The sequence below is a fragment of the Cryptococcus neoformans genome, chromosome 1 (assembly GCF_000149385.1).
Source record: "Cryptococcus neoformans var. neoformans B-3501A chromosome 1, whole genome shotgun sequence".
In the NCBI taxonomy this organism is placed as follows: domain Eukaryota; kingdom Fungi; phylum Basidiomycota; class Tremellomycetes; order Tremellales; family Cryptococcaceae; genus Cryptococcus; species Cryptococcus deneoformans.
In genome coordinates, this window is record NC_009177.1 from 1,988,616 (window position 1) to 2,004,488 (window position 15,873).

General features: G+C 48.4%; 7 protein-coding genes across 7 annotated transcripts; 4 read left to right on the top strand and 3 right to left on the bottom strand.

Moving 5' to 3' along the window:
• Window positions 1-467: 467 nt before the first annotated feature.
• CNBA7110 (hypothetical protein) lies at window positions 468-1,180 on the top strand (the record flags this gene model as incomplete). The annotated part of the gene is made up of 2 exons (XM_772497.1): window positions 468-882; window positions 951-1,180. 2 exons carry the CDS (start codon window positions 468-470, stop codon window positions 1,178-1,180), a joined length of 645 nt encoding a protein of 214 aa, XP_777590.1.
• A 996-nt stretch (window positions 1,181-2,176) lies between these two features.
• CNBA7120 (hypothetical protein) lies at window positions 2,177-3,626 on the top strand (the record flags this gene model as incomplete). The annotated part of the gene is made up of 7 exons (XM_772498.1): window positions 2,177-2,227; window positions 2,290-2,373; window positions 2,467-2,745; window positions 2,802-2,867; window positions 2,922-3,290; window positions 3,341-3,526; window positions 3,582-3,626. 7 exons carry the CDS (start codon window positions 2,177-2,179, stop codon window positions 3,624-3,626), a joined length of 1,080 nt encoding a protein of 359 aa, XP_777591.1.
• Window positions 3,627-4,622: 996 nt separating this feature from the next.
• Window positions 4,623-6,242, top strand: CNBA7130 (hypothetical protein; the record flags this gene model as incomplete). The annotated part of the gene is made up of 5 exons (XM_772499.1): window positions 4,623-4,845; window positions 4,908-5,296; window positions 5,349-5,421; window positions 5,478-5,959; window positions 6,012-6,242. 5 exons carry the CDS (start codon window positions 4,623-4,625, stop codon window positions 6,240-6,242), a joined length of 1,398 nt encoding a protein of 465 aa, XP_777592.1.
• Window positions 6,243-6,350: 108 nt separating this feature from the next.
• Window positions 6,351-9,102, bottom strand: CNBA7140 (hypothetical protein; the record flags this gene model as incomplete). Its single annotated transcript, XM_772500.1, has 2 exons — window positions 6,351-8,544; window positions 8,600-9,102. 2 exons carry the CDS (start codon window positions 9,100-9,102, stop codon window positions 6,351-6,353), a joined length of 2,697 nt encoding a protein of 898 aa, XP_777593.1.
• Window positions 9,103-9,407: 305 nt separating this feature from the next.
• On the bottom strand, window positions 9,408-11,617 carry CNBA7150 (hypothetical protein; the record flags this gene model as incomplete). The annotated part of the gene is made up of 9 exons (XM_772501.1): window positions 9,408-9,442; window positions 9,494-9,543; window positions 9,592-9,669; window positions 9,724-10,051; window positions 10,102-10,167; window positions 10,218-11,281; window positions 11,324-11,452; window positions 11,500-11,516; window positions 11,573-11,617. The coding sequence occupies 9 exons, from the start codon at window positions 11,615-11,617 to the stop codon at window positions 9,408-9,410; spliced, it is 1,812 nt and encodes a 603-aa protein (XP_777594.1).
• A 388-nt stretch (window positions 11,618-12,005) lies between these two features.
• Window positions 12,006-14,511, top strand: CNBA7160 (hypothetical protein; the record flags this gene model as incomplete). The annotated part of the gene is made up of 5 exons (XM_772502.1): window positions 12,006-12,106; window positions 12,146-12,221; window positions 12,259-12,572; window positions 12,632-13,021; window positions 13,089-14,511. 5 exons carry the CDS (start codon window positions 12,006-12,008, stop codon window positions 14,509-14,511), a joined length of 2,304 nt encoding a protein of 767 aa, XP_777595.1.
• A 194-nt stretch (window positions 14,512-14,705) lies between these two features.
• CNBA7170 (hypothetical protein) lies at window positions 14,706-15,766 on the bottom strand (the record flags this gene model as incomplete). Its single annotated transcript, XM_772503.1, has 5 exons — window positions 14,706-15,155; window positions 15,253-15,322; window positions 15,372-15,418; window positions 15,484-15,588; window positions 15,653-15,766. 5 exons carry the CDS (start codon window positions 15,764-15,766, stop codon window positions 14,706-14,708), a joined length of 786 nt encoding a protein of 261 aa, XP_777596.1.
• Window positions 15,767-15,873: the final 107 nt, after the last annotated feature.

The following is a 15,873-nucleotide window of genomic DNA, read 5'->3' on the forward strand; positions in this document are numbered from 1 at the left end:
ATTTGATACCGAATTACAAAGGTGCATGTCCGTTGGTAAGAAGACTCTCGGGATCCTTCGACCTTTGCAAAGCGCTTTCTGAAGATGGGAGTTTACCGAAGTATAAATGGAGGTGAAAGCGTAAATGAAAGGTGCTGAATTTTTTACTTACACGGTCAAACCAAGAGATGACGCTGCCTTCAGCCTCTGGCCTTCCTTTCCTTGTCTGGCTTATATATGTAGCAATAAGCTGACAGAGAGACTAGGTCATGTAGATTACTTTGAAACACACGCCAACAAAATTGATCATGGACGGTTATCCTTCGGCTTCAAGTTCGCATACCTCGTCCCGTCCTGTCACTCCTAGCTCGGATCAGAACATACCATATAGCAACCCAGGTTCACGCGCTGTTTCTCCCCCCTTTTTTGACCAGTACGTCTATTCCAACCAAGCCACCGATTTTGGTGCCTCGGACATGGAATCTATTATGTCGAACGTATCCTCCACCGATCCCCTGATGGAAGCGCAGATTTTGGAGGCTATGAGTAATGGCACTTTATTTTCCAACAGTAATCTTGGATTGGAAGGATTTGATGTCGCCTTTCCATTTTTGTCGGTAACCGATGCTGGCTCCCCTTCCAGACAACTCGCAAGCCAGATGTCGTCTCCTTCCGTGGGTCCTCTTGATATACAACAACCTTTCGGATACCCTGCGGAGGATGTCACAAACTGGATGCTGGGAGAACAAAATCAGAATCCTTCTGCCTCAGGAATAGCAGGAGGTTCCCCTTTATCGCCGACACTAATTGTTACCGATGTAGATCAGGCGCAGCAATCGGCAATCTCTCCTTTTACAAGTCGTCGGTCGCGAAACCAATCTTTTTCTAGCGTTCTGGAGTTGCGTGAGTCTATATCAATCAGTTCCAGTTATTCGACTCAGAAACTAATCCTATATACTCTCGCATACTAGCACTCGATCTCCAGTACAGCACACAGCGGGATTCTCAAATATATCAACAATCGTGGCAGGAAGTCACTGATCGAGATACGACAATCCGAGAATTAAGATCGACAGAGGAAGCGCAACGATCTAGAATACAATCTTTGGAAGAGGATTCTAAAGCCAAGACTGCGCAATTGGCTGTAATGCAAGCAGTCATTGTAGACCTTTGGATGAAGCTACAAGAGCGTGATGTTTAGATACAAGTATTCTAGGGGAAAATATCATTTTTACGGCTTGTACCTTTCATTGAGACTTGAGACACCCTTTTTATAGAATACTATCCGTATATGTTAATAATTCCTGGTGTAATAGAGTCCCTAATTTGCCTCACTAATTACCCTAGCTGCCTTCTTCCCTCCCACTGGGGTCTACTTCGCTTCCCCTGTCCTCTGCTGCTGCCTTCCTTCCATGTGAAAGAGATCAGACATGGGGTCAAAAGTTAAGGAGCTCAAGTTCCGCCATTCTCTATGAAAAGGTGTACTTTTCTTCACTCGTTCGTGCAGTAGTTTGATGAACGGTTCCCTTATTTTTTGAACGTCTTTTATCCGGTATTAGAATAATGAACACATGCTGGTGTAACGCAGCATTGGGATCGGGACATATCCGTCGAATAGTTATCTAACCGTTTTGCCACTTATAGTAGTACGTAGGTAAATAGCACTGCACCCCGGTCCAAGTTTGATTACCTACGGACTCAAATTTACTATACCTATTTCCTTCGGGCAGGGGTAAATGGTAGAGTTATACTAAATTGTTGTCTACGTTCGTTACTTACTGTGTCAGTTGTTTGTCCACCATACGTTCGTTAGCTGTGGAAATTACTCGTAATGTCAAATTGATTATTATTATTATACTCATCAGTGCCTTATCTCCCTAGCATCCTTATCAGTTAGTTATATCACTACTTTATAGTTCTAATTGACCTCATTACGAATGACATTACAACCTCCTCCTTATGAATAAGCCGACTGTTAATTGAATTTATCATCCGTCTCTTGGCCTTGAGAAGACGTCATTATAACCTCCACCTTCTGAATAAGCCAACTGGACCCCTCAACCTCTTTATATACGACTATGTTGGCAGAAGATCAGTACATTCGTACAATGTAGTCTCTGTGACCAATTTATAGATCACTCTCAAGCAGTACGCATCAAAATCAACGAGATCGACGTGACATTTTAGCGCACACAAGATGGTTTCTGACAGCATTCCCCAAACTATGAAAGCATGGACTCAGAATGGAGTATGTGTCATAATGTAAAATGACACGAACGACGGTCTTTTGAGCTTACAACTCACATTCAGGCCGACTGGCTATCAATCAACCAAATCCCAGTTCCCCGTTTGAAAGACAACCATGTTCTTATCAAAGTAAAGTATGCGCCTCAGGTATGTTCATCTGTTGTCGTCCAGCTGTCTCCTCTGGCAGAGATGGACATTCAGGGCAATATGATATTCACGATACTATCTGTGATCGGGTAGAATCCCACAGACTGGAAACATGCCGTCAGTATCTCCCTTCCGGGGGATGTCCTAGGCTGCGACTTTGCCGGGACGATTGTTAAGCTTGGGCCAAATCTCAAAGTTCCCCTCAAGATCGGTGACCAAATCGCTGGCTGTGTCAATGGGGGATGGTCTAATGTCGAGGGATCATACGCCGAGTACGCCGCAGTTGAAAGTGACATGTGTTTTGTGGTGCCCCAGGGAATGAAACCTGGGGAGGCGGCGACGTTTGGTATAGGATGGGTCACTGCTGCCCAGGTAAGTCAGCATGTCCACTGATGAGATCTACCGTGTCTGACGGGCGTGCGCCATAGACCATCGTCCACCAGCAAGGCAAATCTTTCCCTCCCGGCGACACCAAAGTATCTGGCAATCCCTGGGCAAGCCATTATACATTAATGTATATTTCTCGCTGCTGACCAATTTGTTTGCAGTATATTATCTACGGTGCCTCCACCTCTGTGGGTTTCTTCGGCATATCTCTGGCCAAAGCGTTAGGCTACCGCGTTCTCGGTGTCTGTTCTCCTCACTCTTTCGATGTCGTCAAATCTTACGGTGCCGATGCTGTTGTCGATTATCACGACCAGAAAAAAGCGATTGCTGAAGCTCTCGACATCACCAATGGGGGTGTTGAGTACGCGCTTGACGCTATATCCGACGGGGATAGCTTCAAGATCGTAATAGGCATGATGGGTGACAAAGGGAAGCAATTGAACTGCATCTTGGGTGTTCCAGAGGAAGTGTATAAGATCAACCCGAAGCTCAAAGTTGAGTGGACGTTGATGCATACCATGTGGGGAGTAGTGAGTAGTAGCCATTCGCTGTTTGTACAATTTATTGACGACGCGCGCAGGAATTTGATTGGGCCCCACGTTCTGAGGAACATCAGATATGGCCAGTCAAACCCAAAGACAGAGCGTTTGGAGAGGAAATTTTCAGGAAAACCCCTGAGCTGATCGCCAAATACAATATTCGACCTAACCCAATCTTGATGCGAGGTGGTTTCGAAGATATCGAGGAGGGGCTGAAGGATCTGCAGGTGAGTTGCACTTCAACGACAGGTACTATTGTCCGTGGCTAAACTGTGGGTACAGAATGGAAAGATCTCTGGTAAGAAATTAGTGATTAAGATAGCTTGAGCAGCAGAAGAATCGCTGCAGAGAATTTCATACCAAAGGCTATGCGGTCGTGCCGGTTGTGATGTTGTTGCTGAAGGCAAGAAATGAATTGTATGTTTTAAGTTCGCTTGCGATGAAGAGGAACATTGCCCGAGGACCCAAAATGCCGTTGAATGATTGAGCTGTACAATGATGGAGTGAAACCCTAGAACGCAGCAAGAACCTGTTGGACCATGGCAAACTGGATTGGAAAAAAGCTAATAGCAGGATAGGAATTATAGATGCAGTGTTTACCAACCACCTTTTTTTCTAATGGTTAGGCTACCAAAGGAAAGACTCCATTTGTATGTATGTGTTTACGAGGGCATTCAGCGGTATCCGTTTCGAAACAATGACACGCGCTGAGAGGTTCTATCCTTACTGTTACATTTGATTGAATGGAGCGAGAAGGAGGAGGGTTGTTTTAGAACACCAGACCACAACAATAAGTCACCGAGTCACCGATTGCAAGTGACGGCACGGCAACTCGTCCAGAGTACAGAACTTGATCAACTGATCCATGTATCCAAAGCTTATCCATTCCAATGAATTCGTCAACGCGAACACGACTCGTCGCAATCTATGCCACAATTTAATAATATCGCTCTCGTTCTTATTAACTAACGGCTTTCATTTCACAACAGCCATCATGTAATGTTGGAATTTGCGCAATTTATAATTTTAGGGGCTACAGGGAGGTATGTCAGAATCCGTATAACTGTGCATGTTCGTTAACTGTGAGGAAACCTGGTACCACGTTCTACGTTAAGTGGTGGTGTACCTGAATTGGTTATGAATCCGACATGACGTAAACAAAATCACGTGATTGAATCGCCGTGCTTACAAAGACCTCCACCAAAAAAGTTCCATAGAGAAGAAGCGACGGATGAAAAACAGAAGATCCATAAAAATAACTCTTTTTTATGCATGTCCAGCAAGGCAGTGGGCTCTCCCGAGACTTGCTACTGACCGCCATAGATGTCTCTCTATGATCACCAAGAAGAGGAGGAAGATCTCCCTCATTTGAACGAGGACGACATTGAAGAGGTGCTCGAGGATGACGGCCAAAGGCCGAGCGGATTGGACGATGATGACCTGGGTTATGGACACGATGAAGATATGAAAAGACTCGAAGACGGGATCGAGGGAATGGAGGTGATCGGGAAAGAGCCCAAGGAGAATAATAGTTGGGGAGCAACTGGTTAGTCAATCCGGCTCTGCGTCCCGTGATGTTGGAGCTGATGTAACATCGTCATTATGTAGCTCTTCATCAAGATCACAAGTCAATATTTGCTCTGTCATTACACCCCAAATTCCCCAACCCGCCGCTGGCAATAACAGGCGGTCAAGACGACACCGGCTTTATCTTTTGCCCCATCCCTTCCAGCTCGGCTGACGGTAACACTTCAACATTCAACTCCGAAACATTTCTCCCTATCAGATTATCGGGACACACAGATTCAGTCGTGACAGCAGCTTGGAATTTTGATGGTGAGATGGTGGCTACGGGAGGAATGGATGGACGTGTGAGGGTGTGGCGAAGAGTCAGGAAGAGAAGAGGTCAACCATTGAGCGAAGAAGTGTTGAATTCGCTGGAAGGGTGGAGGGCTTGGGAGTTCCTCACGAATCTCGAAACTGGCAGCGAGATTACTGTGAGTTAAAGTCATGATGGGGACCCATGCAGAAGCTAATGACGAAACGCAGTGGTTAACATGGCACCCTAAAGGTAATGTCCTTACTGCTGGCTGTGAAGATGCTACAGCGTGGATGTGGAACTGTAAGCAATCATATCCCTTATTCCCTTCAAGTGATAATTAATCAACAATTTAATAGTCCCATCAGGAAACACGCTCGCTGTACTTCCATCGCATACCTTATCCTGTACTGCTGGTCTCTTCCCTCCCACCGCCAAAAATCTTCTTACTGCCTCCCTCGACTCATCACTCATCCTCTGGGATCCTCGTTCCCCAAGCCCCGTCTGGAAGTCCAACATCTTCCTGCCTCCCAATTCGCCGGAACTCGATCCGAGTATACATGGTATCACGTCCCTTGCTGTCTCCCCTCGAGGTGATGTCGTTGCCGTCGGTGGCGCTTCGGGCAGTGTTAAGATTGTTAGTTTGTCCAAGGGAGACGTCTTAACGACTCTCCAGGGCCATAGGTTTGGTGATAGTGTAGAAGCGCTTTGCTTCGTAGATCTTGCGAACGGAACAGGGGATGGAGGTAGGGGGTTAGTCTGTGTGAGTGGGGGGACAGACGGACGTGGGTTCGTTTGGGATGTAGCGACAGGACGGGTTAGGTCCGAAATCCAACATGATGTGCGTTGTTTTCCCCTCTATCTATTCTGTTCCCAACTGACGATTGTGATAGGAGGTTATAACTTCCCTCGCTCCCCATCCTGCTCCGAATCAACATCTTCTTACAACCGCGTCCCTCGATTCCACTCTCAAGACGTGGGATATTCGAACAGGTACTCCTGTAGCTACCCATCTTGGTCATACGGGGTTGGTGGGTGGAGTGGCTGTCGCCCCTCTGGGAGACGGTGCTGTGGGGGTAGTTAGTGCAGGTGACGAAGGCATTAGCATGATTTGGCGGATCTAGGATAGACAACGAAGCGTAGAATATATCTAGAGCAGCATTGTCGTAATGATCTATAATGCATTTTGTCATAAATATCGTGAAGTTTATCTCTAGCCGCTTCTTACTACTTTATTCAACGTCATCCTCTTCAATCTTATCTGTCCGCTTCAATAATTCTTCCTTTAACCCCTCATCCCTATCCTTACCGGGTGCTCGATACAGTCCGCTAGCTAACCCACTCACTCTCCTGGGCGCGCCCATGACTCCCGCTGAAAACGAACGACCCACATTCCCTACGCTTGATAACATGCTCGCAGTCCGTCTCTTGCGCTCGACACCGTCCGGTGTAGATGATCCATCCGGAGTGAAGGAAAAATGAGTTGTTAGGTCATCAAGAGGAGATACAAGAGGTGTCGGTAGTGGTGAAGGATGACGAGGCTGGAGAGAGATGGTTTTGAGATGTACACCATGCCAGATGTTGTTGTCTTCTTTGTCTTTGCCCCTCTTTCCCTTTCTGTTATCGTCATCTTCTCCTTCTTCGTCGACTTGAGCGACTTCCATTCCTTCCATTTCATGTACGACCTTCTTCAAACCCGCCAAATCGCCTTCAATATCTTCAACCTTTCTGTTCAACCTCTTCCATTCTTCGCCATCACCCTTTGCAGCTACATACTCATATACCTCTTCCATCACCTGCTCTTGCTCTCCGTCTTTTCCCTGGCCGGGGATGACGTTGAGTAGGGCTTCAAAACCTCTATGCACACGCTCGGTGTCGGTGAGGGCAATTTCGACGTCTACACGGGCATCTTCTATGACCTCGTGTAAAGCATCGAGCAGAGTTGAAAGAGTAGCGCTGGTAGACATTTCTCTCGACAAAGGTGATCCAGGAGCAGGGAATCGTGCCAGAGGAAGGAAAGTTGATTTTTTGCTACCATGTTTGATGGCAGGTGTCAGAGTAGTAAAGGTTGACATGGAGGTCCGTAAGGAAGCAAGGGAGACGGAAAGGTCGTGAAGAGTTTTCTGAAGGGGTGTGTAGCGGACCGTTAAAGGTTCGAAGAGAGTATGCAGCTCAGATACAAAACGTGACGGTTGTTGTATCGGCTGTTCGGCTGATGACTCTTCCTCAGGCTCGGCAGGCACTTCTTCAACCTTCTCCTCAGATATCTCAGAGGTTCTTATGTCAGGAATTGTATGATCCTCCAAATCGAACACGATCTGTCCGTCACCTTCCTCTTCGGCTTTCACACCCTCAACAGCTTCTTTCGCTAACCACTCTACTCTTTGTCTTTCAAGATCCATTCTCTTCTCTGTCTCTGCTTGCAAATCTTGCACAAGTGTTGTGACAAGTTCTTCAGCCAGAAGGGTCCGAGCAAGGGATTCTTCTGCTGGGTCCCGCTCTTCAACCTTGACACCATGTGTTTCTTTCTTCTTCGTTTTGCCCAGAGATGAGACAATCCCTCTCCAGCTTCTCTGCTTATCTGGTGTCACGTCCTCAGTGCCCCCTTCACTGACGGCTTCGATCCCCTCATCCACCAGACTTTCGAGGATGTCTGCCTCAAGCACGGCTCCATCAACACCTTCTCTCATTCGTCGCACGTGGTCCAACCAAGATTCAATTTTCCTGGCCCGCTTTTCCTCTTGAGCGATCATCCTAAGACGCAGCGCGACTTCTCTTCTTCGACCGGCTGATTCTCTTGACATTCCCTCTGACAGCTCATCCAAAGCATTACGAAGCTTGGTAGACCTTTCCCGTTCATCGGCCAGTCTCGTTTTGTACGCCGCAAGCTCCCCTCGCAGAGATGTGATTGTCGCATTCGACCTCGTCCGCAAGTTATCCAAGTGCATATGCACTGTAGCATGCGTCTTCTGAGTAAAGGTCATGTATCGCTCAACCACCATCGCAGCAGACTTGTCATCCCTTTCCGCCTTACTCCTTTCTTCTTCAGCTTCGACCCTCTTCAGGGTCTCTGCCGCAAGCTGGTCTTTCATGGACGTTAGAGAGGAATCTAATGACTCGAGGTGCGTTTGAAGGGAAGCTATTTGGCGGTCTTTAGCAGTAAGGGTTGTGGAGAAGTCATTGAAGAGCTGGTGAACACCACGCTGACCTATGAGGAGGTTGGATATGGTTTCGGAGGGAGAGGCTTCGCTGGCTGCGGAGGGCAATGCAGTGCTACTCGTAGTAGGATCAAAGTCATTTTCAGTCTTGGGTTTCACCAGAGACGGCGTGAAGAACGCAGAGGTTGACGTTGTGGGTATTATAGGTGGTACAGCGCTTGGGTCCAGCTTACGAACCAATTCTTTGTACTCTTGCAACGCCAAATCTCTACACAAGGTCAGCTCACGGACGAGGATAAAGAAATAGTAAAACTACAGCTTACACAAGCTTTTTTTGCTCTTCGACCTTCCTTCTCTCGTTTCTCTCCCACTCGATTTCCTCCTCCCTCTCGTCCTCTACCCTCCGCAGCTCATTGATTACAGCCCGATCTCCTTCCCTATCCTTCATCAACCTCTGTATCTCCTGCTGAGCCTGTGCCAGCTGTAGAGAATTCTCTGTCAACTGCGATTCTGCAAAGTCTAGCTTGGATGATAATCGTCGGTGGGCAAGCGAGAGTTCTGTAAGAGCAGTCGACGTGGGCGGGATAGGTGGAGGGGCCGGGTTCGCTCGAAGCACATCGATCTCTTTCTGTAGACCGTCTATACGCTTGAGAAGGCCTTGTTCGCTCTCTTTTGCAAGGGCCAGTTCGAGGCGAGCGCTTTGGAGCTGGATACCAGTTTGGTGGGAGGCATATTGGTACTGCGAAAGTTGAGCGCGGAGGGAAGAGAGTTCGAGGATGAGCGGATGAGTGGTGGGAAGAGTCGGGGTTGGCGGGGGCTCTGACATGGCTGGATTACAGCGAGTGGCAGATTGCAGCCTAGGAAAAAAATCCACAAGAAGCAAAAAGGAAAAGAATTAAGAAGAAGAAGCGGGATGGGAAACCCGGAGCGAACAAAAAGTCGGTCACGAATAGATAACATTGGCCCCGGCCGCCGACATTCAAACTCTCATACAGCAGCTATAACAAAAAGGGGTATGTATCTATGCATGCTAATAGCAATTCCCAGATCAAAACTCAAACTGGATTCCTAGCCCAGCAAACTAAATGGCTTGATAACTATATGTCTAATGCAGATTTTTGATTCATCGCTCTAGTCAGAGTCGACAAAGAAGTACGCGCCTTCGGCTATAGCAGGATGTCAGCCCGGTTCACAAAAATATAGTCAACAAGACTTACCCTTTTGCTCCTTGTCCTTCAAAGAGTCCATCTTGTTAATACGTGGTCGGCTATGGAGTTGTAAGTTACGAATTCAACAACAGAAAGGGCAAACCTACAAGTTGGTAGGATCTCTTCGGAATGTGATGTCAAGAGATTTGAGGAACTTGTTCATACCGGTCAAGAGACCCTCAGGTCTGAATGACCCATCAGCGACTGCCTTTCGCAATATATATAATGAACAAACTCACTTTCTAGCCCAGGACTCTTTACCAGGTTGACCATCAAAGACAATGACTCGGTCCGCAAGATAAGTAGCCATGATGAAATCGTGTTCGACAATGAAAGCCGTTCGCTTGGAAGACATGACAAACTTCTTGATGACCTTGCTCGCGACAATACGTTGTTCAGAGTCGAGGTAAGCCGAAGGTTCGTCGATAAGGAGGACATCGGCAGGGACACCGAGCACGAGACAGATGGCAACTCGTTGAAGCTCACCACCAGACAATGTCTGGACGTCCTGGTCCATGATGGGCTCAAGGTTCATAGGCTTCATAACGTCAGAGTTAAATTGAGGGTCTGAAGAAAAGATCAGTTTCTTGCTATGTGACACGTGAAGCTGGACCCACGCATGAAAGCTCCCTTGATCCTCTTCAATAACAACATTCGCACAGAACCAGGGAACTTGGGGGAGACTAAATGCTCATCAGCACATTTTTTCTATACATGAATAACCCAAACTCACTAGTTTGAGGTTTCATGGAAACTCTCAATGAGACCTTGTCCTTACTCTCATCAGGCTCCATCTTGCCACCCAACAACTGCACCAACGTTGTCTTACCCATACCATTCTCACCAAGCATGACCAAGATCTCAGAGTCAGAGTACTCTCCCTCGTCGACGTGAAGCTTGAAGTTGCCAAGAGTCTTGGTCATGCTGGGGTACTGGTATCGTCGGGTCTTGGGTGCTTGTAACTCATCGACAGTCTCGGAAATTTTGAAAGTAAGAGATTCGTCTCGGAATCGAAGGTTTTCGGTGGGGATCATACCGTCAAGGAAGATGTTAATACCTTCTCGAACAGAGTAAGGCATGGTAACGACACCATAGGTACCGGGGACACCGTAGAGCACGCAAATGAAGTCGGAAAGGTAGTCCAAAGTGGCCAAATCGTGCTCAACGACAATGACATAGTTGGTAGCGTTGACCAAACCACGAATCACTCGGGCGGCGGCCAAACGCTGTCGGATATCAAGATAGGATGAAGGCTCGTCAAACATGTAGACATCGGCCTTCCTGACACTCGCAATACCAATGGCGAACCTCTGCAACTCTCCACCAGACAATTGAGAGACTTCTCGAGACTGTAAGTGCTTCAATTCAAGGTCCTTCTCGAGCCCATCACGGTTAGGCAACTCGGACTGTCGGTCAAACATCTTGCCAACGGTCATGTTGGGCACCTTGATACTTCTAGGGATTTGGTCGACATATTGAGGCTTGGTAACAGCCTTGATATCGTCCTCGAGAACCTTAGTGAAGAAGTTTTGGAGCTCGGAACCACGGAAGTGTTTTAGGATCTCTTGCCACTCGGGAGGGTCGTCATATCGTCCGAGGTTAGGCTTGAGCTTGCCAGACATGATTTTGAGAGCGGTAGATTTACCGATACCGTTGGTACCGACGAGACCGAGAACTTGGCCGGGACGAGGAGTGGGGAGTCGGTGGAGTTTAAAAGCGTTGGCGGCGTATCGGTGGGTTACGTGGGATTCAAGGTTGGTGGGAAGGTTAAGAATCTGAATGGCGTCGAAGGGACACCTGTGACGGTGTCAGTTGATTGCTGAATTGCGATACACTCACTTCTTGACACAGATACCACAACCTATGCAGAGCTCTTCAGAGATGAACGCCTTCTTGTCATTTGGATTGACTTCGATACAGAGCTTGCCCATCTTGACTACGGGACATGATCGCTTGCATTCTTGACGGCTGCGTGGTATTAGTTATAGCTGCATGATCGTAGAGGATATACACACCATCGCTTAGGCTTGCACTATGGTCAAAAAGTTAGCAAATGTGCCTCCTTGTGGATGATCCTCCATAACACACCTTGTCATCAGAGATGATGGCCACACGAGTGAGCTTGTCGGACATGTTTTCCTGGTCTTTTTCTTTGCTTCAAAGTCGAGTAGAGAGGACGGAAAAACCGGTGATTTGTTATGGATACCCTTATGCCGTCTGTGGGCTGTGGGATGCCGGTCTTGAGGGTTGAAAGAATTGGTTTGAAGACGGAATGAGGGATAGATGATTTGAGGCGGGGGAGGCGAAAAAAAAGAGGGATTTCTATTGTTCGGTGGTCCAAAGGCGATAGGCGCGAGAAAATTATGTTTCAGCCAACAAGATTTGAGAAATACGTCACTGCGTGCCTATAAATGATATTTCTTTTTGAGCAAGCCTAAAACGACGTGTCAAGGGGCAATAACATTCGCGAAGAGTGCTGGACGAACATTACTACAAGGCAGCTAGTGGACAGCCAGATATAATGGCCCAGGTTTTACCCTTGCCTCATATAATAGACATATCGTGTCCTCTTCCAAAATCTGCCAAAAGTGTGCTAGAAAAAGAATGGCCGTTTAATGTTGCGTAAGTCTCTGGATCGAAAGTATTGAGCTGATCGTGCAGCGGACCAAGCTGTAGAGACGAGCCCCCAGATGATTTTGCCAGGCGGCGGTACTACGAGACTTTGTACTTGCCAGAGGTAAGCTAGATACATTCAACTCATTGCTGATGGACAGATACTCGCGCCACTCAAATGGTTCGCAGCAGATCTCTTGAGAATCCCAAAAGAATCTGTAGCAAATAGTATCAAACCGCTCATGCTCAGTCTCTCCCAAATAGAGACCCGACATAGAAAGACGGTGGGGCCTATAATATCAACAACCGGTCCTATAACGGCTACAGTCGATGAGACTGGGCAGCATACCCTGACGGACCAAGAGATTGGCGTTTTGAGAGTTGCGTTGGATTTGAGAGGGAAAAGTCGGCTTGCGTTGGATAAAGGCATTGTACCGGCTTCAAAGAAGATTGCTGATCAGTTCGAGAAACGAGAGTAGGTGGTGCAAATGTTAGCTGCATAAATAATTCGCTCATGTCGATATACACCCGTAGAACCCTTATTCAACTCATCCTTCTCCTCATCTACCTGTCTTTCCAATCCTCACCGTTGTCGTCTGAAACTCAACAACAGACACAGCCCATATCACCTGATCCTAAATCCAGGAAACGCAAGCGGTCTTCCAAAGAAGTATCTGGAGACCGCAGGATAGGAATCTCGCCTGTTCAAGACCCATTGACCGCCGTCGAGCTATTATTAGACCGACTGAGCGTTTGGCAGGCGCTATCTGATCTGAAGCTCGGTCTGGGAGGGCTTGACCCCCCTGCGGGGTCTGGATTAGGGGTGGGAGCGGGAAAAGGGAAAAGGGTAGGGGTAGAGACAGGAGAAGAGGGGGTGATAAGTGAGATGTTGAAGAGTTTTTGGGATGATGTTCTTGTGCCTCTGTAAGCCACTTTTTGCAGTACTGTCATCCTACGTTTTGAGTCCGAAGCTGACAATGATGATGGGAAGATTTGTAAAGTCGCAAGCTTCAACATGTGCATCCTACCACCTCAAAGTATTCGGTTCACCCGCTCCAGCATCCGTTATACCGTCCAAAAATACCACCAAGAAATCACGTAAACCAAAACTCACGCGCGCCATGCCTTCGGCGGATAACAATGTGTTCCCTTTGGCTGGCAAATCACGCGACAATGTCCTTTCAAACCCTTTGGAACGTGAAAAGGAGCGAGAATTGGAGAAAGGGGAACATGCACATCCAAATCGAGGAGGTACAGATGGTCGGGATCGTGGGCACGAACGACGATTATCCCGTGCTCCATCAAGAGCAGCGTCCGACATCTCCACCTCTTCCACCCAGGACAATTCTTTCTTACGACGCTCCCTCTCACGCACTGAATCCCAATCTCAATCACAAATCCTCAAACCTCAGCCTAGTATCTTTCATCGATCACGCTCGCGTTCCACAGATCCGCTTGGGGCGGGTACCAAGGCTGGATCAGTGGGGGAGATGACGAGTACATCCATGCCGGCGCCTGTATTGACTTGTACATCAACGTTGACACCTGTGAGCATTTCCGTGTCCGCTTCAGCTGCAGTCCCTGCAGCGGCATCGACATCAACACTCGTCTCAACCTCGGTGGCTACCTCGCTAGGACCTCCGTTGAGTGGCATGCAACCATTGAGAAAGACCAAAAGTCTTATCCGGGCACCAAGCGGGAAAGATCTTTTCAAAGGCCGTCAAGTGGGGTTGAGGAGGGCGGGGTCGAAAAAGGCAGAGGCCGGCATGGGGCTAGGGATTGGATGGGGGCCGGGTGAGAGTCCGGGGCAGAGTCTTTCTCAGTCGTTGCTGCAGCCGCAATCCCATCCCCATCCCCAATCCCAATCCCAGTCCCAATCCCAGTCTCAATCGCAATCGCAATCGCAATCGCAATCGCAATCCCAATCCTACTCCCAATCCCAGAACCAAAACCAAGGTCAGCTATTTGGTAGAGGTCTCATGGGCCGCAAAACAAGCGGATCAAAGGACAAGCCGAAATCCAAATCGGAGCGTGAACGCGACCAGGAACATGACCCCCACACGCTCATCATGGCTACCCCTGCCAAACCGCGAATGCACTCTACGAACCCTTCTGGGGCACCTTTCTGGCATCCGACGCCTATCCAGGAGGAACCGCGTTCGTCGTCGTCGTCGTCAATATCATTGACCTCTCGGCTACTTAGTCTAGACAGAGAGAGGGGCCCGAGACCGGCATTTGTAGCGGAGACGCCTGTGGGTGTGAGGATGATGAGCGATTGGCAGTATGCAGAGGCTGAGGAGGAAGAAGAGGATGAAGGATTGGGTGAGTTGATGGTCATGACAGATGATGAGGATGGGGATGGGGAGGAAAGCAGGGAAAGGGGAGGGTTTGTTCCTGAGACACCTGTAAAGTAGGAGATGACTGTCGCTTTTGTTGTATAATGATTCAAGGTATTGTAGAGACGATGTTGCTGAAGACATACCTTCCATAACGATGTATAGAATGAGATTTTATGCTATTATTATATATACATTTTGTGCCAAAATAAACCATGACATCCCAGCTCCAAGGAAATGAGTGGCTTTCCTCGTAGCACTACCAACCAAGACTACAGCTGTACCCTTCCTTCCGTCTCCTCATCCTCATCATCGATTTTGAAGACTGGCGCCGCGAGCCACTTTTGCCCACCCGCTCGCTCAGTCTCCACACTTCCTCTCCCAACACTCTCGCTCTCACTTTCCTCATCCCAGATTGTACCCCTCCCCCTCTGTCCCCTCCATTCATCCCCACCCGCGCCCGCATTCGCATATGAGACACCACGGGGAGTACGCCCCCCGCCGCTGCCGCTACCGCCACCTGAAGAGGATGGGACGTCGAAAGCGTGTTCCCGTCCTTGAGCATCCCTGTACCGTCCAACACCACCTGCAGAGAGCGGTTCGTATAAAGAGGATATTTCTTGTTTTCGGAGGTGACGTTTGTGGGCCAAGTGGGCGAGGTAGAGGAAGACGGAAGAGCCGATGAGGTTGGCGAGGATGTCAAGGGATTGGAATGTCTTCCACTACGGTTATGGGTTAGTGAATGGGCGATGAACGGAAAGGGAATAAAAGACTCGCGGGAAGGGTTGCCTGGACAAACTCGCTGATCACTCCGCCGACGAAGAACGAGAGGAAAAGCGTCAAAATCAAAGGTGCCTGCCGGATGTACCACACTCTTCTTCCAGGTCCTCTGTAACAACTACATCAGTTGCTAGAACTATGCAGGGACTGCCACCCACTCTGGTGCTTCAATGACAAAGTATATGAGAAAAGTTGCGAAACCCATCTACATGGCACGTTCGCCGTTCGTCAGTCTGTGCCAATGCCCGGGATACGTAGATGATCACGTACGCCGAAAAAATGCAGGGCTTTATCGTTCACAGGCAGCTCTGGAAGAGGCGCCATACCGAGTATACCTAGCATGATGACCCACAGTGCGGTAGCAAACACCATCGCCTACAATATACATGGATGAGCGACGGGTGCTCAGAAGGCTGGAGACGGGAATGGGCAGACGTACTGGGCGGATGTTGAGTGGAGAGTCCCTGATAGGGTATGAGCGCATGACCCATGCTGTGAACCTGTCCCACAGCTGCTGGAGCATCTGCGTGGGGACCGGGTACGCTGTGGGCATTGTGTATGGGTGTCAAGGATAAACGCAGAGATTACTGGACGAGATATAGACAAACAAATGGTGACGTCGCCGGCTGGGGAGTGTCTATAGGCGGCGATCCCACGAAT